Here is a 26161-nt window from a genome sequence, read left to right as displayed (position 1 = left end):
AAGGAACAGTGTGACAGCCTTGTTATTAATTGCAAAAGGTGTTCACTTCAGGTTAGAGGCATAGTAGATGTCTTTATGAGCTTGTTCCTTTTGCAAAGAAAGCACTTTTCCTGATTAAACCAGAGAGAATCTTCTACCTACTTTTTTTCTAAGTAACATCCTTCTGGTATTAGCTAAAGCTCTGCAACTTTCATTTCCCAAGAGGTGTCTTAGTCCATCCTAATGCCCATTAGTCTTTTAAAGATGAAAGTGTTGCTGTTGATGGAGAGTTAATAGAAGAGACTGTTGGCATTGCATTTTAGCTTGCCTTCATTTATTTTCACGTCCTTTAATGAAACACTTTAACTGTCCTACTGCAGTAAACATGACCCTTGAAAACAGAAAAATATGTCTCAACCCAAAGATGCTTAGTGTCTTTCTGAATTTAAAAGGAATTCAAAACATATTCTTATCTCCCATCCCAGGTGCCCTAGGAGAAAGGCAGCGAGTAAAGAGTTCTATTTTCACTTTGCAGAAGGAAAAAATAAGGTTTAGATAATGAAATGAGTTTGAATTCATGGAGGGAGATTTGATTCTAAGCCATTTTATTACCACATCCATCTGTGTCTCCTTAAGGGGTTTTTAACCAGGAAAAAGTGGGGCTTCATCTTCTTTATTTGTAGATTAGGCCACAGGGAAGCACCTTGTGCTTATATATAAAATCTTAGTTGTTAGCCTTTTATACGTGAGTCACCAAGAGCCTCTGAGGCACTTGACATTCTATTCAGGCTCATTTTAGTTGACATAATCAGACAATGTTTTGGTGACATATGCGTTCTACCACGTTTCTTTGTTTTTCTTTACTCCTTTCCTCAGGTCACCTACTCCAGAGGCAAACTGCTTCTGAGCCTCTGGAGAGTGGGAGGATTTTGGACCAGAGCTCCTCCTTCACCTACCAGGATATCCTGAGTGGGCTGATTGGGTACATGCCAGGTGGTCCTGGTGTGGCTGTGGATGAGTTCCAATTCTCCCTCACTGATGGCCTCCACATGGACACAGGAAGGATGGAGATATACATAGAGCTACCTACGGGTGACACCCCTTACTTGGCTATTAACCGAGGCCTACAGCTCTCAGCAGGTACCAAGAGTGGCTGTGGTTCTTTGTCAGCATACAGTGTTTCTTTCCATGTTGGCTCTAAGGGGTGGGGGTGGTGAGGATATTGAATTAGGTGTTTAGAACTCAGAGAGACTAGAGTTGGGGAGAAGTGTTGTTTTAGGAATATTTAAAGTCGTGAATGGCAAATGTAAATCTTTGAAATTCTTTGGACCAGATGCTGTGAATTTGTGAAAATATTGAGAATTTTTAGTATTTCTGGGAACCTCAGAAATCTTAATTTATCCAAATACAGAACATTGCCACTGTCCACAGGAACAAACAACAAAAGATTTCTAGCAGGATTTTCAATATGCTTATTTAAAAAAAAAAAAAAAGTCATGTAGGGACAATTGGAAGCCATTATGCCCTAAAAGAGAATAGGCAAATAATTGGGACACATTAGAAATGGTGTTCTAGGGTCTACCGTTCACAATTATGCCTGCGTATAAGCAACACCAAAAGGCCTGCAACAAATGGCAGCCTTGGAGTCAGTTGGCAGTAGGCAGTTAGATGGGGCGTGGCTGCAGAGACTCTACATCCCACTGGGGTTCTGTCTGTTTGTGTATTCTTAGGGTCACGTGTATTTATTTTGTAGTGAAAAATATTTGGTATAAAGGTATTTGAAAATTTGGAGATTCTCAAAGTCCCAAGTATTAGGTCTGGGATTTAACTTCACCATATTTACAAGCTAATAAATTAGGCTATTACTGTCTCATGGGTGCTGGTGGAAGACATGAGATTCCTCAGTCAGAGACAATGTACTTTGTCACTTGCAGCACAGCAGGCAGCATTGCCATTAGCAAGTTTGCATTGGTTCCCTCTGCCCTCCAAGCCCCATGTGAGTGGTGCAGAAGGCCCAGATGGCTGCCTTCATGTGCAGTGGGATGCATTATAGGAGAGGAACAATGAGCCCAGAGAACTCTCATGTTTTAGTAAACAACAGGCAAGCCTGATATTTGTCCCAAAGGAAGACATTACCTCATCCCTCAGGGTTGCTCTCTGAGAATGACCTGGGTAATGAGTGGTCATTCCTTGAATTCTTGGCATTATCTGACAAGAACACGCAAGGACACTCAAGTCCCATGGAAGGTTGCTACTCCAAACACCATGAATACCTAGGATCTACTTTACCAGAATTTACTAATTTTAATAAAAGAAAATGGCCAGACAGACAAGCAAGGGGCAAGGCCCTGAGAAGAGGTGTTTGCCAGTGACCAGTGCCTTGCCTATATTCCCAACACTTGTGCAGCCTTCTAGGGCCCAGTGTTTGGGTCTCCCTGCTCCATAATTCTCACCATATCTTCTGTCTTCAATAACAATGACTTGCGCTATTTGGTCTAAGATGGCAACCAAATGTGTTTATGAATTTATGTAAAACTATTTTTTATGATTTGGTGATCCTCATGACAGTAAATAAATCAAGTCCAGGCAGGTTTCATCATAGATCTAGAAGTGGTTTACATCACAGAATCAGGAGTTATTACGTAGGCCTAGGTACTAACCGATAGGTTGTGGGAGGAGAATGAGCACAGGGAACGAGTGAAAATGAACCAGAAGAGAAAAGGGGCTCAGATCTAAACTCAACAGACAATTAGCAAATTGGGAAGCTGGGACTCTTTCACTTGGGGCAATTAACATTTATTTAGCTGCAAACAGAAGGGCAAGCACCTGGTATTTACTGAGACCTAGAGAATGTGCTATAATTTACTCTCCATCTCCTAAGATCATTTAACATTCTGTTCAAAGGCAGTGGTGGAGAATGACCTACTCTCTCACATTCTCTTTCAGGGTCTGTAGCACGCATCACAGAACAGCACTTAAAAGTGACACATGACTCAGATGACCATCAGGTGATGTACATCATGAAGGAAGATCCTGGAGCAGGGCACCTGCAGATGGTAAAGCATGGCAGCCTGGAGCAAATCTCCGTTAAAGGCCCTGTCCGAAGTTTCACCCAGGCTGACATTAGCCAAGGTCATCCAGTTTTCTTCTGCTTATCCAGACTTCCACAGGCTCCACCCACAGTAGTAAAATGGGAGTTAAATGCCTGGTAGCCCATGACAGTAAACTGTGCACACTTTGTTTTGAATAAGAGTTAAATTATAGCTTCATTTATTCTTTCTTGTCTCTCAAATTTTTTTAAAACTGTTCTTCTTGGCTAAAATGTGTTCGTCCTTTGACATAGCACTGATGAAACTTGGGGCTTTTATGGTGGGGAAAAAAAATCATTTGACTTGCTGTGATGCTAAAAAGTGTGAGAGATAGAATAAGAAAAAAGAACTGAATTGGGATGGATTAAGGTAAAAATTATGCCTGCCTTAAGGTGAGCAATTTATATCTCTTTTCAGTTCCCCCAAGAGCACAAGTTAATGAACTAAGCAAAATGGAAGGGCATAAATCGGAGCTGCCTGGGGGAGATTACATAGCTCATCCCTCCTCCAGGAAATGCTGATGTAATGTAAAAGCATAAATGTTAAATGCTACATAGTTACTGTACAGTGCTTTTGGGGGTAAAAAAGGTGGGGGGAGTTACATATCAGGGGGGAGAAGTAATCCAACATCATGAGATGATGTGCAATTTCATTTAGAGGTGCAAGTATGCCCACAAGGAACAAAAACAGGGGTCCTGTCCATGTACTAATACGTAAAGTTGGTAGCAGCCAAATACTCATTGGACCTATCTATACTTTAATGAAGGGGGTGAAATAGGCAAAGGGGTAGTAATTCCTTAATTATTTCTTGCCTCGGTGTCTCTTTTTAAAAAATGAAACCAGGCACCTCTTCCTAGATATTTGGCTATATCTACATTGCTAGATACTTAGAAGTGATGTGTGTTTACAGAGATGTGATATATTACATTTCCCCCTTTGGATTCTTTTGACTTTTAAGTAGAATGTATTTATTTTGTTTATTTATTTATTGGTTGATTATATCTTATGTTGTTCCAAAAACGATTTAAGGCTGTATTGGGAATTGGAAGTGACACGTTCTGGGAGAATGTGGGCTGCAGGTCTGCATCCTCTCTCCCCATGACAAGGTCACATCAAGGATAAGGGTGCGATCAGTGCACATTTTCCACGTGGGCAGTTTTGCTGATCTAGTTATTCATGAGACATCCTCAGAGTCTTTCACAAAAGCTGAGCCTCAACCATAGGCAAGGCTACTTGGGGTGATTTTATCATGAAGGGTCTTTGTGAGGAAGTTTACAGTGAGAGAGGAAAGAAGAAAATGAAAATCTGAGATTAAAATGTCAAAAGCAACATCAAAGTGAGGAAAGTGTTAATCGATTCATTGGTGTGAATACAAATCGAATTCCTACCTCACACTTCAGAAATAAGGGCAGAAAGCATTAACAGGAAATTTCTGTCTTTTTTGTTCTTTTTACAGGACAAATAGAATATAGTCACAGAAAAGGAGAATTTGCTGGGAGCTTTGCTTTTAAATTTGATGTGGTTGATGGAGAAGGCAACAAATTGATTGGCCAGTCATTTTCCATCAATGTTTCGGGTAAGGTGGCACTGAGTTTGTAAAAATACATCAGCAGTTATGAAGTTATATAGTCTACACTATAGTCCTTTGAGGGTGACCCTCTCCTTTACCCAACTGGTATGGAAATCTGGAATCATGGCTCCTCTGCAGCTTGAAGCTCTGGCCCCTTGAGGCACTCTCTGAGGCACAGGCCTAAGTACTATTCCAGTCTTACCCCTCGGCACGATTTCATCCAGGCCCGAAATCGAAGAAAGGAAACTGAAAAGGCCCCATTCCAAATAACTATTTCTAATATTTTCAGAAGACAAATCCCCACCAGTCATCACCATCAATAAAGGGCTGGTCCTGGATGAAAATTCAGTGAAGAAAATCACCACTCTGCAGCTATCTGCCACTGACCAGGAGAGTAAGCCTGCAGAACTGACCTACAGAGTAACCAGACAGCCCCAGCTGGGCCGCCTGGAACATGCAGCATCTCCAGGTAAGCCTATTCTTGCTTCATCAAACCAAAAGTTCTGATTTAGTAAGTGTTGGGGGCAGCCATAGTGTACACATACACCTAGAATCCACCTTTATTTCCTGTATCATTAATTTTGACCCTTATATACTGCTTCTCATTGTACTTAGCACACAGTAGATGCTCAATAATTACTTGCTTAAAGTTGATTTTTTAAATTGCAATTTATGTAAGCAATCTTGTCTTCATAACTAGATGGTTGATTCTTTTAGGGTGAACACTTTACCCTTTGCTTCTTTTAAAAGTCTTGAACACCTGACCTGGTGTGATGCACTGTGCTTAAAAATTTAATTCAACAAGGAGCAAATGAACATGTATATTGAGCAAGATTCTAGTTTAGCTGCTACTGGAGAAAGAAAAATAAATAAAATACAATTCTCACCTTCCAGCATTTTCACCTAGGTGAGATAGGGACTCTCTGCAGATAACCATAACTCAGAGAAGAATATGGCATGTTTTTTTTTTTTAATTAAATTTATTGAGGTGACATTGGTTAATAAGATTATATGTTTCAAGTGTGCAATTCTATGATACATCATCTGCGTATTGCATTATATGCTCACCACCCAAACTCCAGTCTCCCTCTGTCACCATATATTTGACCCTTTTAAGCTGGTGTTTTAAAAACTGTATAAACCTGGTGTCATAGGAGTTCAAAAGTGGGATAGTCTATATCAGGTAGAAAGGCGCATGACAGTGTCATTTTAAGAGTGTCCTTGGAAGACAGAGTTTGGGCAGACAGAAATTGTGTTATTTTCTAAGATGGGAACAGCATGTGAGCACATTCAAAAACAATGAGTGGTCCAGTTTAGGTAAAGCATATATTCTGAAAGTAGTAGATGGGGCTCATGGGTAGATTGAGATTTTATGGATGGTCTTCAAACCTGGGATAAATAATCCCTATTCAATTCAATTGGCAGGAGGGAGACACTGCAGAATTTTGAGCAGGGAAAGGAAGTGAGATTTATCTAGTGTCCAACAGGATGAACCGAAAGAAAGGAAAAGGAGACAGTGACAGAGATTAAGAAGTTTCACATTTGGCCAGGTGGGAGTTAGTGAGGTTTCACCCAGGCGGGCATTAGTGGGATTAGTAAAATAAGGATAACATAAGAGATAATACCTGGTACCTAATAAGTATTCAATAAACAATAGTTAGTTGAAGGAAGGAGGGAAAGAAGGAAGGAATTTCAGAGGGAGATTGTTTAGAATCTGGTGGCTGAATGGATGTGAGAGGCAAGAGACACTTACTGAATAAGCAATCTAAAGGTAGAATTGCTTTATTTCATACATCGTAGAGGCAGTGACGGCTTTCAGGAGATTTAGATCTTCATCGCTTTACTTCACTCAACCAGAGAAATAGCAAAATGGGGGAATTGCTTGCCCTGATGGTATTCACTATCTAATGCAGGTAGCCAGATAGTAAGCAGACAAGCAAGCAAATACGTCAGATGGTGATGAGTATTAGGGGAAGAAATAAGGGCATGACCTGGGTACATAGGGAGCAAAGGGGTGAGGGAAGACCTCCTTAATAATACAATGACATTTGAGCAGAGATCTAAGGAAAATGAGGGAGCCAGCCAAGGTGATAGATAAGGAAAGAGCATTCCAGACAGAGAGCAGAGCAAGTATAAATATCCTGGGGAGGGATTAGGCAGGCATGTCACTTCCAGACATACCAAGACCAATGTGCCTGCAGCAGAGTGAATGAGGAGAGCAGGGTGGGAGATGAGCTTTCAGAGGTGAGGGTGATGGTGCAGAGGCAGTGAGGTAAGCAGACCATGTCTGGGAGGAGGGAGCGTTGTGTGCATATGGTGGGAGAGCATGGGGAAGAATAGACAGATTGGCCAAAATCCCTAATGCAAATTAAAGCAGGTGGCCTACCCTTTTGTCCCCAGATTCCTGGGGGAAGTATGCAGATCAGCACTCTCAAGACCTTGGCTGCATGAAATATTTGATAACTAATTCATGAGCTAATTGCTTCTGCCAGAATTTTTTCAGGTTGCTGATTGTTATCTCTCCGAAGATGAAAGGGCAGACTCTTGGCTGTTGTGTTAGGCAACTACATGCACACTCCACAAGACTTTAAAGGCACCGCCAGTGCCTACCTGCTGGTAAATCACAGCCCTTCTCTTCTCTGACTCCAGGCTGCATTGAGTCCTGTGTGAGGCTGCTCCAAATTTGCCTGTTCTGTGTTTATAGTCTCAGCCTTCGTTGGGCTTAAATTCTGTCTGCCCAGACCAAGCTAGTGCTGCTTAGGGAGTAACCCACAGGTGGTCACACTTCTCCCTCCTCTTGGAAAAGTGCTCTCCCAAAATAGGGGGGTGGCTTTTTCTACCCAGGAGGCTTTCTTTACCTGCCTTTTTCCACCAGGCTTGGCTTCCTAATCCACATAATCTCCCACCCCCACGTTTTTCTCAATCTGCCTGTATCTAGTAGACCAGACATGAGAAGGACCCAGTCCCCTCCCTATTACTCTTGGTAGCCCCTCCCCATTGCTAATAGGGCAGGACTTCCCTGCCCCTCCCTCACCAACCCCACAAGTCTTTTCTGTAGCATTTCATCAGCATTCTCTCCTTCTCTGTTTCCTCTAAGTGAGAATATTTTCCTGTATTTGATTCTCTTTAAATGTCAAAGGTCTCCCTTCCAAGGAAGTGCATGTTGATGACTTATCATCTTCTCCTAAGGCAGCTGGCAACAGCTGAGAGAAGAGCAGCAGCACCTCACCCCATTTGTCTCTGTGAGTGAGAACATCTCTGCCAGGAGTCGAGATTGGGCTGGGGCCTGGTCTTTCTAAGAGCAGAGTAACTTCTAGGCCAGTGTCTACAGTGTAGGCATTGAGCTATTTGGGGACTGGATTCTTCTTTGAATGATCTCTTGGCACAGTACTTGCAAACATCCTCTTGATGGTTTGCTCATGCTATCTTTCTTGTTCAGTTGATTGTAACTGATTGCTCCCCTTAGATGGAAAGGAAAGCTGTCAGGATCTTCTTTTCTACTGAGGAGGAGATGTAGGGAGCCACCTGTCTTTGGAAACTGTGCAGAAGACAGACAGACATGAGCCTCCTCCCATCATCTGCTCATTTTAAGATTGGTGGGCCACACCCTTATATCAGGGACCCAAAAGACCCTCTTTTTATGGGAAATTAGAGTAAGGAATTATTAGGACAGAAGCTAAGCAATGGAATAAAGAGCCTCCAAAATACAGTGCCTGAGATAAGAACTTTTATTTTCTCTTACAGAAAAATCCAGAGGCAGGTAGGTGAGATGGCCTGAGGTGGTGGCTCAGCAGTACTCAGCATGAGGCTCCCATTTCTGGTCCAACAACAACTGTAGTTGTTGTCCTCCCCCAGCCAGCAGTAAGGAAGAGAGGCCGTGGGAGCACACATCCATTTCTCTCTCAGGAGTGTTACTAGAAGAGCACACATTACTGTTGATCACATCCTAGTGTCAGGAATGTAGTCACATCGAGTTGTGAAGTAGCCGAGAAATGTAGAGCCTAACTGGAGGTTCATTTGCTTAGCTAATAGTCTCAGAAGTTATATTTTTAAAGTAGGGGAGGAGTCATATTGAAACGTAGCAATCTCCAGCACAGCACTGGCTCTCCCCTTCATCGGACGTGTATTGAGGAGCTGCTGTAGGAGAAAAGTTATGTTTTAGAAGTGGTAGACATATAAACGAACACATGCAAATGTGTTTCAGTAGCTTTGACAACAATGTGACAGAAGATAGTGGGAGCCAAAGGACAGCGAGTTCCACCTAAAAGAGGGGTAGCGTGAGTCAGGAAAGACTTCCAAGAGGTGATGCTTGAGCAAAGATATTCTTTGGTTTTCTCTTTGTCTTTGTATTGTGACAGCAACCAAAATAGAATGCACCCACTGTCTTAGTTTGAGTTCTCCATGAGAGCACAGGTGGAATAGCCTATTAGGACTTCTGTACAAGGTTCCACAAACTATGCAGCTTAAACAGAAATTTATTGTCTCATAGGTTTGGGAGCCGGAAGTCTGAGATCATGGTATCAGCAGGGTTGGTTCCTTCTGAGGGGAGGATCTGTTCCAGACCTCTTTCCTTGGCTTGTAGTTGGCCATCTTCATGTTCACATGGCCTTCTCCCTGGATGTGTATATCTGTGTCGAAATTTCCCCTTTTATAAGGACAATAGTCATACTGGATTAGAGCCCACCTGAATGACCTCATCCTAACTAATTACATCTGCAAAGATCCTGTTTCCAGATAATGTCACACTGTAAAGTACTGAGCATCAAGACTTTGAGATATGCATTGGATGGGAGGAGGCACAGTTTAGCTCATAACAGGAGGCTTTGAAGAAAATCTGAAGCAGAAAAGTGGAGAGCCTCCCACAGTGGGAGCTTGGGGTGGGACCTCGGCAACACGCACTGACTGTCCACAGCCGGGATGAAAGCAGGAGGCTGAGGGGCTCGCCGAACCTCTCAGGAAGGCAGTTTCTTCAGAGATGCGTTATTCCCACACCACTTCCCTGATCTGGCCTGGACTATCTCTAACACGCTGGCCTTCCAGGGGAACTGGAAAAACTGACAGGGTTGATGAGGGTCGCCATAATACTGCCAGATACATAGTTTAGCCAACCAGTCAGTGACTGAGAATACCTTCGATGGGATTAAAAGCCTTCAAGATATTTCAAATAGTAACTACCTGCTATGACAGCCAGTAGGGGCAATAAGTTATTAGAAACACCATCTTGCTGTCAAGTGAGTGCCTCAAGTCTCTCAATGCCCAATTAGCAAAGGCTAAAACTGAAAAAAAAAAAGTATATAGAGATTGAAAATCTGTGCTCAGTAGGGCCTCTTGAATATCGATTATAGCGGGTGAACTAAATTCATTCACCAAATATGTTTTGAGTACCTACTGTGTGCCAAGTACTAGTCTAGGTGCATATTAGTGAAGAAACCCATAAAAATACTTGTCCTCTTAAAGCTTACATTCTAGATACAGCTCATTACCTTCTGGCACTTAATTATGACTATCACTTAAATTGTGACTACCCCATCAAAATCAACATTTCAGACAAGAAAAGGGTTAAAACCAATAAAGTATCATAAAAGAAAGAATTCGATTAATAAATAATACAATGGTGATGTTTCAGTTTCAGATTTACAAGTGGTTTTTGTGATTCATCACTACTTTTCTATGCTTTTCACATTTTCTTTAATAGGAATGTATTACTTTTATGTTGAAAAAAATTAAAGGATAATGGTGACATCCAAGAGGCTCCTTGTCTAGCCTGAAAGAGCTAGATGAATTTTACAAAAAGTTCTCATAAGAGCCATAAACTTGGGAATTAGACAACTTTGAGTTCCAAATGCAGTTCTGTCCTTGGATGGATGATATTGCTTTTCTAATTGTATTACAGTGTCGTGATCTATAAAAATAGGTGTGATATGCCAACTTTGACCTCCCAGAGTCGTTAAAGATAAAAAATTAATATTTATAAGCAAGACTGAACACGTGATAGGTGTTCATGTGTCTTCTAGATTGAATTGGGAAAGGCCCACTAAGATTAAACCTAGAGCTCTCGAGCACTGCTGGAGGGAATCAAAAGTACTATTGCTGCTTTGGAAAATAATTTGTCAGTTTCCTAAAAAGTTAAGCACATACCTAACATATATACCACCCATTCTACATTTAGAGATTTACCCAAGAAGAATGAAAACTTATGTCTAAACAAAGACTTGTGCACAAATGACCAGAACAGCTCTATTTGTAATAGCCTCAAGCTGGAAATAACCTCAATGTTCATTGCCTGGTGAATGGATAAACAAATTATGATATGTCCACATAATGCAATACTATGTAGTAGTAATGAGATATTAATACATGCTATAATATGGATAAATGGGAAAATAATTATGCTAAGTGAAAGAAATCATGCATAAAATAGTACATACTATATGATTTTATTTATTAAAAAAATTAGAGAAAATGCCAACTAATCTGCAGTGACAGAAAGTGATCCATTTATTGCTTTAGGGTAGGGTAGAGAATGGGAATGGGAAGGATGAAAGAATTAAAAAGTGTCGCCTGGAAACTTTTGGGGTGATGGATATGTTCACTATTTTGACTGAAGTTTCATGGATGTGGCAAAGCTTATGAAATCATACACTTTAAATATGTGCAATTTATTATATGTCAATTTCCTCTCAATAAAAATGTTTTTTAAAAAATCAATCCCAGTGCTTCCCTTCCCAAAAGGATGGAAAAATTTATCACTTTCTCAGTCAGTCTTAGACTCTCGTAAAGAGAACAGTGAATTAGGTGAGCAGTGGATTGTGAGAATGCAGACAAGTATTTCCCCATGAGCTGTGAGGATGAATTCACAGCAGGGGAAGCGATTTAAATTCCTCAGCACAGCCAGTCTGAAGTTATTAAATTTTTAAAAAATGGTATGGATTTCTGTCCAGAGTCACAAGACAAAGCTTTGAGATAGGGGGCTACATTTTTCGCCTGTCAAGAACTGATGTAGCAAGCACAGAAATATAAAATGCCTCATCAAAAAATTAATGCCCCAATATCAGGAAGCTATTGTATCTGGGCAACAAATTTCAGATGATAAAGAGAGATGCAAATGTAAACCATGCATGTTGATTTCTTTTTTTAAGATAAAGCAGTGATAATGGTGTTACAAAGAAGAATCTCTTTGCTTTTTTGTTTGTTTTTTGTTTGTTTGTTTATGGAAACGCTAAACTGGTTTTGCCTTGACTAACAGTGACAAATAATAAATCCCAGGCAGCAGCAAATGAATTTCAAGACCAAACTAAGGGATTAGATTAAGTGGATTAATATTCTTACAACCATATCAGAAAGAGGAAATTTGTGCTGAAGAAATAAGAGGTATCTTTTTGTTTCAGTCTTGACTGGCACCAAAGGATAAGTCCCAGAGCCCTAAGATAAAAGCAAAGATTCTATGTTAAATGTTTTTGGATATTTAAAAACATAGAGATGTTGTTCACTTGTGGGATACTTTGGCATTATTTAAAAATCACTTCAGATTCTTCTTTTACTTTTAAAACAACTCTAAAAAAATTAGCATGTGTTGTCTCTATCATGTGAAAGGATAATGGTTTTCTGTGTCATTTTAGTGTTGATACAGAATGATTGCCCAAAGGCCAAGCCATGCAGCAAGTTTATTTTACTGCAAGCCAGGCTAAAGTGGTGTATCAGAGGCTAGAATCATAGACCTTGAAAGAGATCCTTTCAGAGAGCTGAAGAAGACCTCGAAGAATATCCAGTAAAACTATGGAGTCCAAGAATGGCTCACCAATCAGAAACAAGGCTATGTTTAGCCTAGCCCTATGAGTCCAGTGTTCAAAAGCTATACCATTGCACACACTTAAAAATTAGGGCAGGTTTTCAGAAAGGACTATGAGACTATAGGGGGATATAAAACTTTAGAGAGAAGAGTAGAGAGGATAAGACAATGGGTTTACTTTTCACAAATTTGACCTGCATACATAAATCCCAAGAGAAAGGAGAGTAACATTTATTGAGCACCTGCTGTGGTCTTGGCACATAGTAGAACCCTAGATAATTAAGTTACCATGTGCTTCCCATAGAACACTTGCTGTTGTAGGGGGAAAAAAAATACACAAACAACTCTAACTCAAGGTTCTATCTGGTGAGTTTCCCTAGAAGTATGGCTAATAGTTTGACATCCTTTCTCTGTTTCTCTCCTTCCCCTTTGCTAGGTATCCAAATTAGTTCCTTTACTCAAGCTGACCTGACTTCACAAAACATTCAGTATATCCATTCCAGTGAGTCCGAGAAACATTCAGATGCCTTCAGCTTTACACTGTCAGATGGAGTCAATGAGGTAGGTGAGGAACTCTATTCCCTCCTTGAATGGGTGTTGATTCAGAGCAGTCTTCTTTGAATGAAGTGTGCAGTGACTGGTGCTTTGAGTGCTTCATTTTCCTTTGCTCTTTGCCAAGGACAGAAGCAGCTTCTGACAGCCCCTGGGGCTCTTGCCCTAGATAACTCACTTTTTGATTCCCGGTCAGTCAGCCATGCCAGGAATGGTGTGAAAGGGGAAGTAAAGGGCACCTACCTTCTACTTGGGTGTACTTTTCTGCCATTCTAGGTGACTCAGATTTTCCATATCAGTATTCGCCCTGTGGATGATTCACTGCCTGTTGTAGAGAACTTGGGGATGCGGGTACAGGAGGGTGTGAGGAAGACCATCACAGAGTTTGAACTCAAAGCAGTGGATGCAGACACAGAGGTAAGAGCAGGTTCTCTGGCTGAATAAGAAGCCGATCAATCTGGTAACAGATGTTGCTTGTGACTATGTGTCCTGATGGGAGGGCAGAGTGGCGAGGTTAGTAAAAGTATCCTTGAAGGATTATAAACCATAAGACACTGTGGCCTTCTGGAAAAGAGAAGCTAATATATTTGCAATCATACTGGTTTTAAACTCTCTCTGAAACTCTAAATACCTTCACTCTCTTTCCTGATTACATGTAACAATCCTTTTAATGTGCTGGATTTTGATTATGATTCATAGAAAATTAGATAGATGACATTTTACTCTATGTTTCTATTATTCTTCATTAGAGTGAACAAGGATTTTCAGCATCTATAAACCTTTCCCTTCTTTTTCCACCATTCAGACTTCTCTGGATGACGACTAATTATTACAATTTGAGCATCCTCAAAGAATAGGCTTTATACAGTAAAACAGGGCATGTACACATAGAACTTACTCTTATGATGCTTTCAGATAGAGGGACCTAACATTCTGGCATGATTTAGCTCCCATGAAAGAGTACCACAACATTTATTAATTAGTGCTATTTGTACCTGACCCTGTGCCAGCACTCATTCATTCATTTATTCATTCTTTCAGCAAATATTGATGACCTAGACTCTTCTCTAGATACTAAAGATGGAGCTGTGAACAAAACATATAAAGTTCCCACCTTAGGGAGTTTTCAACCTTTGGTTAGGGGGCGGACAATAGAGAAAGAACATACAATATTATGTCAGATATAGTAAGGGCTATGAATAAAAATAAAACAAGATGAAAGAGATAGAGATTTATAGATAGGAGTGGTCAGGGAAGGCTTCTCTGAGGAACAGAGATATGAAGTGAAAGAGTAAGCCCTGTAGTCATCTGGTAGCATGGGTCTCTGAGCAGAAGAACCAGAAGTGCGAAGGCCCTGTGGCCAGGTGTGTTTGGGACCTTTGAGTTACAACAAGAGGCCAAGAGGCTGGAATCCAGTGAACATGCAGGAGAGGGAAAGAGTGGGCCCAGAGAGGAGTCCTGGGATCTGGTCACAGATGGCCTAATTGGCCCAGGTCAGGCGTTTACATTTTATTCTAAGTTGGTGAGAAGTCATTGGAAAGTTTCGAGCGGGGTGTCTACCATTTTTATTTTTCCTCCTATGTATCACCCTAGAAATAGCATTTAGAAATGGGGAATTAACTTCTGTTCTGATGCATATGGGATTCTGTATATGAGCTTTGGGAAAGTGGAGGAAAATGGATTGAAAGAAAAGGAATAGTTTTAGAAGGTCTAGCTTCTATCATCCTGGTAGAGGTTAAAGATTCAGATTTTCCTCTATGACCCTCTATGCACAAATTTAATTGTCTTAGTCTTATAACTGAAGGCACCGGAATATAAGTTTAATTGCAGTAACCAATATAATTTATCTCCTTAGCTTTACTTTTTGATATTTATAAAGAAAATGCATTTCTTATTTTATGGATATCTTTAGGTTTTGCTACCCTAGACCAGCTGTTGGCCATCACTCGCATATCCGGTTTCTCTTTCGAACTTCCCTTCTCTTGTTTTTTTTAAAACTTCCCTGGCAGGCCGAGTCTGTCACGTTCACCATTGTGCAGCCTCCACGCCACGGCACCATCGAGCGGACCACCAGTGGGCAGCATTTCCAGCACACCTCCACCTTCACCATGGAAGACATCTACCAGCACCGGGTCAGCTACAGCCATGATGGCAGCAACTCCCTCAAAGACCGGTTCACCTTTACCGTTGCTGATGGAACGAATCCCTTTTTTATTATTGAGGAAGGAGGGAAAGAGGTGAGGAGCAAAAATGATGAGAGGGAGGCATAGGAAGGTATGCCAGAGGTTGTCCAGGGGCACGACACGCCAGCTTTTAGGCCCGGGTTAGCATCGTTTGAGTTATTGTTCTGTCACTAAAGAATTGGCCTTGCGCAAATTCCTTAACTTCCATAAGCCTCAGCTTTTCATCTGTAAAATGGATACAATAATAATCCTCAGCTCCAATTAGTCAAAACATCAAATGAGGTAATTCTTATAAAGTAACACTATAGGCAGATCAAGTGCTTTCAATAGAAGCTGATAGTTGTTGTTTTTATTATTGCTATAATTTCTTCTTTCCTTTTCACCCACATTTTACTCCATTAATTTTTGTCTTTTTTTTCAGAATATCATATGGTTCTATATTATCTTTCTCTTTTATATGTCCCCTTTGTCAGCCAGTTTCTCAGTTTCATGAAGAATGACAGTGGTTAAGAGTATGGTGTTTGCATCCAAAAGATACTGATTTAAATTCTAGCTCTGTCACGTACTGGTTGAATGCCTTCGTAAGTCATTTAACCTTTCTAAGCCTCAGCTTCCCTTTCTGTAAAATGGGATGATATCTATCCTTGTGATGTATATAAAGCATTTAGCCTAGTCCCTTCCATAGGAAACACAGGGAACATCCAATAACTGTGGCTGTAAGCACCATCTCCATCATCATTGTAGGGCCAGCATGCGAAACGGGTAAAGACTCTCTTCTCTTGAGGTCATGCAATCATTAAGCTTTACTTCCTTAAGAGAATTGCTCCCTTCTGATATCCAGTTGTCTGGAAGAAACATTAAGACAGTCCCTTCTACCTCCCCACCCCAGCCATTTTTACTCATTCCTTAGCCAGGTCTCTTGCAGTCCCATAACCCTCCCCTGAGAGTAACTGCCACTCAGGAAAAAGATAGCCGTGTGGACACTCCTACATCTCACACATCCATGTCTGACTCGGCGGAAGTGGTGTTGGTGAGCTACGTAATCACACACTACCATACTTCCAGGATAACAAAAGGATCAGCCTCTCAGTCTCTTAGCCTCTCAGAGTTCCTTTTCTACTTCGTCCAGGAATGGGAATGATTCCTTTCTGGAAGAAATATCCTTCTACTACCTTTAGAGACAGACAGCCTGTGAGAAGGTCATTTCTCAGTTGGCCACGGTGTCAGTGTAATGGCTCTTGGGAATTCCTTGCCATTTCAGTATCTGCGCGCATCACCACCTGGCAGCTCATCACTTTTATTTTTTCTCTCACAGACTGTAGCTGCCCCCCAGTTAGTTTGACTTTCAGAGAGAAAAAAAGATTTCAGGGTAAATCAGCAAGGCTACTTCTCTGATAAACATAAAAGGTCACATCAGGTCTCCAGAGAGACCATGTTATTTTAAAAATGAAAATTATTTAGAAGGAAGGTTGTAGAAGATTGAAAATCCAGCATCTGCTGCCCTGTGTGCCACCGTGCTTTATCCTCTCAGAGATAGTGAGGTGCTGGGTCACACATACTCACATGTAAGTGCATGAGTATCTGTATGAAAATGAAATTATAAACCAAAATTTGTTTTTACTGTTCCCCATAACACTTTTATTCTTGAATTTTTTTTGCCCCTTTCCCCCATATGGACAGTTCTCTCTCTCAAAAAAAAAAAAAAAAAAGAAAGAAAAGAAAAGAAAAGAAAAGAAAAAATAAAGGAAAAAAAAAGGAAGGAGAAAAGGGAAAAAGAAAAGGAAAAAAACAAACAAACCATCTCTCCCCATGCTTTTTACATCTGGCAGAATCCCAACTGGAGACTTTGACATTAACATTTTAATGATGATTTTTGTCTGCCTCTCAGGAAAATTTTAACAAGACTTATTGAAAGGAAAATGTTTTGTTTATTGTTTCACCTCAGGGAAATATTGAACTCAACTAAGGAATGCATAGGTGTGTGAAAGTTAACTTCTGTAGCAGGTGAAATTCCGGCAGTAGTGCTACTCATTTCCTACTTTTCTTCTCATACTGTTCCCACTTTATCAATCAGCATTCTCCCTTAAGCCTCATGCCAAGCGATGATAAGTGATGGAAATTGGCTCAGTTGCCCATTCTGAAGTGCCAACCGATTTCTGGAACTCCAGCTTTGTAAGTCCTATACCATGCATGTTTCGGATGTCTGTGAATGATGAAGTGTTTTTTTTTTTTTTGGCTTCCTCCACAGATTATGATGGCAGCACCTCAGCAGTTCCAAGTAGACATCCTCCCGGTAGATGATGGCACCCCTAGAATTGTAACAAACCTCGGGCTCCAATGGCTGGAGTATATGGATGGCAAGGTAAGGCCTTTCCAACTGCCACATCCCTATTAACCAGCTTGGACAACAGCCTTATTCATGACAATAACTTATGAGTAGAACTCCAGCTAAATACATGTTTATCTCTCCCTGAGTGGGCTGATTCTCCTAAAGTTGGTGAGCTCCATGAGTTTGAATAGGATTGTATATAGTTTAAGATGTTCTTATAAAATGACTTCTAAAATACAATAGTTCAGACAAAATAAAAGCTTATATTTTTTTCTCACATACAAGGTGGAAGTAAGTAGGCAGTCTAAGGCTCTCCATGACCATTCGGAGATGGCGGATTCCTTCCACTGGATTGTTCTGCCATCACTGGGTAGTCGCTGTTGGCCATAGCCAGATCTCTTCAGCTGTTCATCAGTATTCCAGCTCATGGGAAGAGGACAACAGAGAAGTAGAGGACAAGGAATTTCATTTTAAGAAAGCAATATAGAAATTAAACACATCATTTACACTCATGTTATTTCAGCAAGAAATCGGTCATGTTGCCCCTTCTGCCGCATGGGAGACCGGGGAGTAGAGTCTGTAGCTGGGTAGCGAGGGGCTCAGCTAAAAGTTTGTTAACTAGAAGGGGAGGATGGATTTTGGGAAACATATGGAATGTGCTATAAATTGAAAGAACGTATTTTTGAAGGTGGGTATCCTCAGAGGAATTCTACTTTAGAAATTTTATTCTCCTTCTCCTAAATCTCAATTCGGTCATTTTAAGACATGCTATAATTCTCATCTGGTAACATGGCAAGCATTAAATCTCTTTCTCCACTTGGACACCTACAGTTCTTTATTTAGGTTTGGGAACTCACTTCTTACCTTTGTGTGCCGTGTTCCCTCTAAGATGTGGATTTCTAATCTCCAGGGAAGTGCTTAGGTGGTCATACAGTCATACCTCAGAGGTACTGGTTTGGTTTCAGAGCACCACAATAAGCGAATACCACAGTAAAGAGAGTTGTAGTCGTTTTGCTGGGGAGGGTCTCGTTTTCAGTTTGTGAAAAACATTGGTGAAGCGCAATAAAACGAGGTGTGCCTGTATACATAGCTGTTGTGCTGTAGCTTTCCACTGAACTAATTGGGATTTTTTTAAATATATGAAACAAAATTAGTACAAATTCCTCTTAGGCCCTACTTTATTTTTTCTTCATATTCAGAAACATCACATTCTCTTCTCAACACTCTCCCATTGGTTTTCTACTTCACACTCCTACTCTATGGTGGGAATCCTTTCCAAAGTCACCAGTGACCTCTATTTTTGCCAAAATCAATGTTCACTTACATGTCCTTATTTTAATAGAGCTAGAAACATTTAGTACTGTCAACCACCCCTTTTTTCCCTTAAACCTTTATTCTCACTAAATATTTGTTTAATTAACTAATTAACTAATTAAAATTTAGCCAGTGTATTTGAACAGTATTGGAGTATCATATATCTAACTTAATTGCAAGCATGGCAGTTGGCTCCTGTAGGTATAAAGTGGCCATCTTCCCTGAACTGAATAATTCTTTCAAAGTTCCAACCTCCTTTAAAGGTCAAATTCTAATTCCACCACTTCAAAATCCTCCTTCCCCAATTCAGATGGAATTAATATTTCCCACTTCCAAAAAGTGTATAGCACTCTTTTGGTATCTTCTGTTATAACTCTTGCCACAACTATCTGGCTCATGAGACTTTCTTTCCCAATGAAGTGTGAACACATCAAAGGCAGAGGCTGGGATGTTTTCTATCTTCATAGCCTCTTCAATACTGACAGCATTTCCACGCAGCAAATGCACTCAGTAAATCATTCTTGAACTGAATTAAATCTGAGTCATAGGGTCTTGTTCTTTATTCCCATCTCAGGAATTAAATATAATGGGTTTCTATTCTAGGCAACCAACCTGATCACCAAGAAGGAACTGCTGACCATGGACCCAGATACGGAGGATGTGCAGCTTGTCTATGAGATAACGACAGGCCCCAACCACGGCTATGTGGAGAACAAGCTGCAGCCTGGCAGAGTTGCTGTGACTTTTACGCAGGGTGGGGACTCGGGTAGTGGAGAAATGGGAGGAATCTATTCTAACACCACTCTCTGTACCTCTCTGATTTTCTCATAACTATTTTCATCATCTTAGCCCAGAGTAGCCTATTTGAAAACAGATAGATCTTTCAGTGCCTAACCATTCTACTTCAGAATTTTACTTCTCCTGATTTGATTTCCTGTTACTCTGAATTATGACAAAAAAAATATTCATCTTTACCATGCTTCCTTAGCTCCCAAATTGCTTTAGGTTTTGGCGAGGTTTTTAATGGAAGGGATCATGCGATAGTGCTTGTTTTTTAAAAAAAACAAACAAACAAACAAACAAAAAACAACAAAAAAAAAAACACAAAAAACAAAAAGCCACCAGACTTTATAAAAGATCCGTGATCCTGTGTGGTCTACTTTTTGTTCTCTAAGGGTTATGGTTTGTTTTTTTTTTTTAAGTTTTCAGCAAAGAAATTAAAATCAGTATAGCTAGATTTCTCAACAGAGCTGTTTTCCTGTTTTAAGTCATATCAAGCAGACTACTTTGTAGTTTAGATTTTTACAACCTTTTCAGAATCTTCTAGACATCATTTGAGACTAGACCTGATTGGGAGGAGTCTGCCAAACTACATCTTAATAATTCTTGTACCGTAGTTCCTTTTTCTCCCTGTTCTCGGTCTTGTGTGCTCTCCTACTCCATTTTTTCTGTGCCTTGTGTATGGGCTATTTTAGTGCAACCTCAGATTTTCTTAGTAGCATGTACCTTCCAAAAAACCTTATTTAGAAGAGGATAGTGTGGGCATGAGCATATATACACAGAGGATGGTTCTCAGATTTGTCTCTATCATTCATAGACATTTATTAAAGTGCTTTTTTTTTTTGCTAAGACCCTGGAATTCTCATTTTACTACAATGTAAGAGTATTTCCTGTATATAAAAACAGGCCTTTTGTCACACACAGCTACAGATTCTTATTTTTAAATCTGGCAGAAATATTTATTTTTAAGATTACTATCTTTTTTTGTTCTTGGGAAAACAAGTTCTGTCTGTGACCCATTCAAAAAATAAACTGGGTATATTCAGTGTGGGAATCTTTGAGGCTGTTTTTAAAACCAGGGGCTAATTCACAGTATCTTTGTTCTCACAGAGGATGTGAATTTGGGGTTGATTCGTTATGTGTTGTATGAGGAGAAGACCAATGAGATGACAGACCATTTTCAGTTTCTGGTGAGAGACAGTGAACCCAGCGTGGTCAGCAACAGTGTCTTTCATATCCAGTGGTCCCTCATCAGCTTTAAATATAACAGGTACAGTTGTTATGTGTGTTCATCCTTGAGAAAGGAATCAGGGAAGCTGAAGAAACAAGGAGGAAGCACCCTGTGGGTCAGCTCTAGTCATCTGATGATGCTGGTGGTGATAACGATAGTAAAAATAATAATCGTACCAAATGTTTCTTGAGTACTATATGTACCAGGCACTGTACTAGGTACTTGACCTATGTCATCTCGTTTAATATTTGCAATTATGAAATAAATATTATTGTTGCCCCTGCAACAACAAAGCAATAGAGACAGAAAGAGGTTAAGTAACTTACCCAAAGTCATATATAACTAATCAGTAGTAAAACCAGGATCTAAACCATTGTGCTTTACTGCCACTCCTGCAAGTATTTTTGCTTGTCTTCCTGTTTTAGAAGATAATCCAGTAGAACTGATAGGAAAAATGCACATTCAAGTTCTTCGAATAATCACTGGCCCACAATAACACCATCTTTAACTTATATCTACATTCTCCATCTTCTCAAGTTCATATTCTCCCCCTAGCCCTTTTGGTATTCATAGGATTATATATCTTTTGAGAAAAAACACATATCTTAACTCAGATACCTCTATAAGAACATTCCCAGTCTGTTGGAGAGTTGAAGAGGCAAACACAGAGATATTGGCAAAGGTGGGCAAGTCCAGTGCTGATTTTATAGGTTAAGCTATAACTAGAATTATAATTTTTGTGGGGGAAAGAATTCTTTAAATCTACATTTCAAAGACTTACTGTTCTAAGAAATTAACTTCATGATAAATCAGATGAAAATTGGAACTTGGGGTAAAAAAGGAAAAATGTACAAATTTGATTTCATTTGCCCTAGATATAGGCTATTCCACTCTTATTCACACACACTTGGAGAATTAGTGGAAAACCAGTATCAACTTCTATACATGTAATGTTTCGCTGTTATTACCTCCTTGTGCATGTCCTTTAAAATTAAAAGTAATTGAATAAAACCAACCACATCTTCTGGAAAACCTCTCATGTTTAATGGACTATATAGTGCAGAGGGCCCCAAAGCTGGCATTGAGGACTAACCTCTCAGAGGCACTGTGTCTGCAACCCTTACAGTAATAATACACAAGCCCTGGTCCACTTACCATCCTCAGTGATGAGAAACAAAGCCCAACTTAGACACCACTCACTTATGGCCTTCCTAAACCTGGATATGCATTGTGAAATAACAGCACATGAATAGTTCACCTCCTGCTTTGCAAAAGCAGTACAAATTCGTAGCAGCAAGCTAAGTTCTTAGTCCATTCTGGCTACTATAATAGAATACTGTAGACTGGATGGCTTATAAACAACAGGAATTTATTCTACAGTTCTGGAGGCTGGGAAGTCCAAGATCAGGGTGCTGGCAGATCCAAAGTTAGGTGAGAACTTGCTTCCTGGTTCATAGACAGCTGTCTTCTCAACGTAAACTTACACGGCAGAAGAATGAGCGACTAATCCAAAGGCAACTAATCCAATTTATTAGGGCTCCACTCTCATGATCTAATTGCCTCCCAAAGGTTGAACCTCTAATATTGTTACATCAAGGGTTAGGATTTCAACATATGAATTTGGGGGGACCAGGGGAAATATTTAGTCTATAGCACTCTGTCACTCCTCTGTTGCCATAAAGCTCCATTTGTCTAAACACCTTTGTTACCTAGGCCTAATTCTCATTCTCTCACTTTTGGCGCTGCCCTATTCTACACACATTACCCGCTTCCTGTAGATCTGGCCCAGTCAGCTCCCACCTGAGCTAAGTCAGTAATTACTTCCCAGCCAGCTTTCTTCCCTTAAAACCCTTTGGCCTATCTTGATTACTGCACTAGGGGCAGATTGTCATTTCTCCATCTTCTGAAATACGAAGTTCGTGGCTCTTTTGTGCTACCACACTTCTTAATGACTTTCCGCCCTCTCTGAAAGTGAGGCACGTACCACTCTGCATTTACTGCTTCCTTGGCCACTTGGTGCTGTGACTTTCCCAGGTGAACATGTTCCCTCAATTTACACCCAGCTCCATAAGGAACCAAACTTCCTCTTCTCTGAAATGCCTGACACCGCTAACCAACCAAAAGAGACTGGCATGAAATAAGCGGAATCTTCACAGCCCAGGGGCAGGATTTTAGAGACTGACTTTTTGTGTGCTTCTAGCTACAACGTCAGTGAGAAGGCGGGGTCTGTCAGCGTCACAGTGCAGAGGACTGGGAACCTGAACCAGTATGCCATCGTCCTGTGTCGCACTGAGCAAGGCACTGCCAGCTCCAGCTCCAGGCTCAGCCCCCAACCCGGGCAACAAGACTATGTGGAGTATGCTGGCCAGGTAGGTGGGCAAGGGGGCTTCTGAATCTTGAACTGCCTACAAGGGTCGTGACATGGTAGTAGGCTACTTTGGCACCTTCCCACTTCTTTTTACCCCACCTCCTGTTCCTTTGGCATTCTTCCTCAAAAAATATTCCCATGTTCCGTTTCCACAGTGCTTTGTTCTTCACAGTCTGTCTAATCTCCATTGATGTTTTAACTGCCAAAGCTTAACTTATTGTCTAGCTTCTCAGTCTTTCCATTTTGCTTTATGACCCCTCCCTCCCCCTCGAAAAAGTATCCAAGGCATCATACTCAGCATTTGATACCTAATCCTTCCTCTCCTTTTACCTTCTTTACCAGAAAGGGGGAGGGGGAAGAGAGAGTATGAAGAGACCAGGTGGGAAGCTCTTAGAATAGGCTGAGTGAGAGATGAAGGAAACTTAAATTTCAATTATAAAGTGAAGGTGGAGAGAAGCGGATGGATTCAACAGACGAGTAAGCCATCAACTAATAGTATTTAGATAGTGAGGCAGAAGGGGAAATGGATGCCTCTTGCTAGGAGGGGTCACTGTAAGAGGAACAGATTTGGTGAGGAGGCAATCTTGACTTTGCTTTTGACATGTTGAGTGTGAGTTGCCCTAGAGAGAATAAGTTGACAGCTTTATAGGTTAGTCGGGAGTACAGAAAGGAGTTCTGGGGGGTAGAGAGATAAATTTGTAAGTTCCTATGTAGCAGTGGTGGTAATTAATGCTAGGGTATGAGAGAGAGAAAAAGGAGAGAGTGAAAGCGAAAGAGAAAGGAAGAGATTTAAATGGCATCCCGTATGGCAGGATGCCCTGTTTTTGTCATCTTATATTATGGCACAATGCCTGACACTTGTTAGGTATTTGTTAAATGTTTCTACAAAGTAATTTCATTATTCTTATGGCAGTATAAGTCAACATAGATCATAAAGAAGAGTGGGCTCTTTTTTTGAGGCATTTCAGCTGGACTAAGTTAAGTCCTCTTATATGAAATTTAAATGAGAAATTAGAAAAGAACAGATAAGCTAAGGAGTCTTTTAACAAAATGATAAGAAAGGGCATGTACGGGTGTTTTGCAGGGAAAGATAGAAAGCAGTGTTCTAGATCCTAAATAGAGATCTGCGGAGTATTTCATTCAACTGGGAGTGTTTTGAAATGTGGAGCTTAGTAAAACTTAATTTGATTATCTGATAAAATATGTAATAGTAACTTTCTGTTGATGAAAATTGTTTTTTAGAGGTTTATGCCTATTTTTACACATATTTCAGTTGTCTCAGTTTACACAAAGCACAATCCAGGCCCATTTCCTGCCATTTCAATTTTGAACAAATCCATAATGTTGGTTTCATTTGACAGTTTATTTTTATCTTTTATTTTTAGACAAAGTAAAACCAGAATAAATCTCTGTAAGTTCACAATTATGCATATAAAATAATTTGACTGTTTTGTACCAGGAGGCTAAATTCATTCACATTATAGATCTAACTTATCTTAATGATCAAATAGAAAGTTAAAATGCAGTCTGACTTGTTCACAGTGTAACCTTTTCTGAATTCAAACACCATTATTCAGTACACTGAGATTCTATATCAATTTTGATTGTACAAGTAATATGATGATGGTAATAGAGATAATATCTTATTTTGTTCAGTGCTTTAAAATAAACAGTGTTTTTATTATACAATGTCTCTTTTAGCCCTCACAATGAAATTGGAATATTATTATTGTTATTTAGCTGATGAGGAATCTGATGTTTGTCAAGTTTCAAAGCCTAACCTCTCTTGGAAGTAACAAAACCAGGTCTCGAGACTAGAACTTCACATTCCAAGTTCAGAGATCTTTCCAGTTAAACTTGCCACAAATAGAAGGGGAACTAAGTAATCAAATGACTCTTGCTATCCCAAGTGAGTAAATAAAACAAGATATGGATAGTTACCTACATGTTTTTCTACAGTCACCAAATGGTAGGTGATGTCTTTGTCCTTCATGATTCTATACAGTAAATCAGTCCCAATGTACAGATAAAGAATGGGAAGAGATAGTTAAGTGTTCCAGGTGATACGGCAGGAAGTTGAGGTTTGAAGAACCAGCTGTTTCATTCAGTGCTCTGCCCACTGGACTCGGGTCCCCTTTCCACATGATGTTCTGGGGGAGCAAAACAGGGGAAGCTGAAGCAACTCCTTGTTGTTTCTTCTGTGACAGGTGCAGTTTGATGAGCGAGAGGACACCAAATCCTGCACCATTGTCATCAACGATGATGACGTGTTTGAAAACATCGAGAGTTTCACGGTGGAGCTCAGCATGCCAGCATATGCCCTACTAGGGGAGTTCACCCAGGCGAAGGTCATTATCAATGACACTGAGGATGAGCCCACATTAGAGTTTGATAAGAAGACCTACCGGGTCAACGAGAGCGCTGGTTTTCTATTTGCACCTATTGAAAGAAAAGGTCTGTTGGTGCTAAAGGTGACAAGGAGCTTTACTAATAGCTAACATTTATTGAATCCCTTTTATATGCCAAGTGCTGATGTACCATATTAACTCATATATGTAAGTACTTCATATGTATTAACTTACTTAAATCCCCAATATAACACTAATAGTGATCCTACCTATGATGAATACTATCAGGAGGCTTCCCTTCTTAGTTCAAGTTGTTAGCATACTCATTTATTCTTTAATGGGACTAGAAGACTGGTTATATTTGGCCCTAAAAATTATTTGTATCCTCAGGATTCTTAATCAATCACCCAATCTATAGAACATTTAGTAGCCTTGGTCAAAGAGGGAAATTACAGTTTATAAGAACTGATTTCTTAGTTCTTGAAACATAAAATGTGTTTAAAGATTTTCTTACATAAGTGCCACATATAGAGCTCAGATGAGAAATAAACTGTATGAGAGATAAAAGACACTTCTTGAGGGACTGAAAATCAAAACAAAGATCATATTGATTTATGATAGTACAATAT

General features: G+C 40.2%; 1 protein-coding gene across 4 annotated transcripts in view; it reads left to right on the top strand.

Moving 5' to 3' along the window:
- The window catches only part of FRAS1 (Fraser extracellular matrix complex subunit 1), a 404163-nt gene that overhangs the window by 328891 nt on the left and 49111 nt on the right, over positions 1 to 26161 (top strand). For 3 of the 4 annotated variants that reach the window (XM_016154419.2, XM_036227812.1, XM_036227811.1), the window contains 12 exons: positions 856 to 1119; positions 2926 to 3111; positions 4525 to 4644; positions 4928 to 5107; positions 12864 to 12988; positions 13256 to 13396; positions 14989 to 15216; positions 17411 to 17524; positions 19409 to 19559; positions 20696 to 20855; positions 23017 to 23185; positions 25392 to 25638. In XM_016154419.2, coding sequence (XP_016009905.2) covers positions 856 to 1119; positions 2926 to 3111; positions 4525 to 4644; positions 4928 to 5107; positions 12864 to 12988; positions 13256 to 13396; positions 14989 to 15216; positions 17411 to 17524; positions 19409 to 19559; positions 20696 to 20855; positions 23017 to 23185; positions 25392 to 25638 — 2085 coding nt within the window. The remainder of the gene's footprint in view (positions 1 to 855; positions 1120 to 2925; positions 3112 to 4524; positions 4645 to 4927; positions 5108 to 12863; positions 12989 to 13255; positions 13397 to 14988; positions 15217 to 17410; positions 17525 to 19408; positions 19560 to 20695; positions 20856 to 23016; positions 23186 to 25391; positions 25639 to 26161) is intronic. The other variant, XM_016154420.2, reaches the window with a different exon arrangement.

This window comes from Rousettus aegyptiacus, unplaced genomic scaffold, assembly GCF_014176215.1.
Source record: "Rousettus aegyptiacus isolate mRouAeg1 unplaced genomic scaffold, mRouAeg1.p scaffold_m13_p_10, whole genome shotgun sequence".
Lineage (NCBI taxonomy): Eukaryota > Metazoa > Chordata > Mammalia > Chiroptera > Pteropodidae > Rousettus > Rousettus aegyptiacus.
Note: the sequence above shows the minus strand (reverse complement) of the source record. Positions and strands in the feature narration are given on the sequence as shown.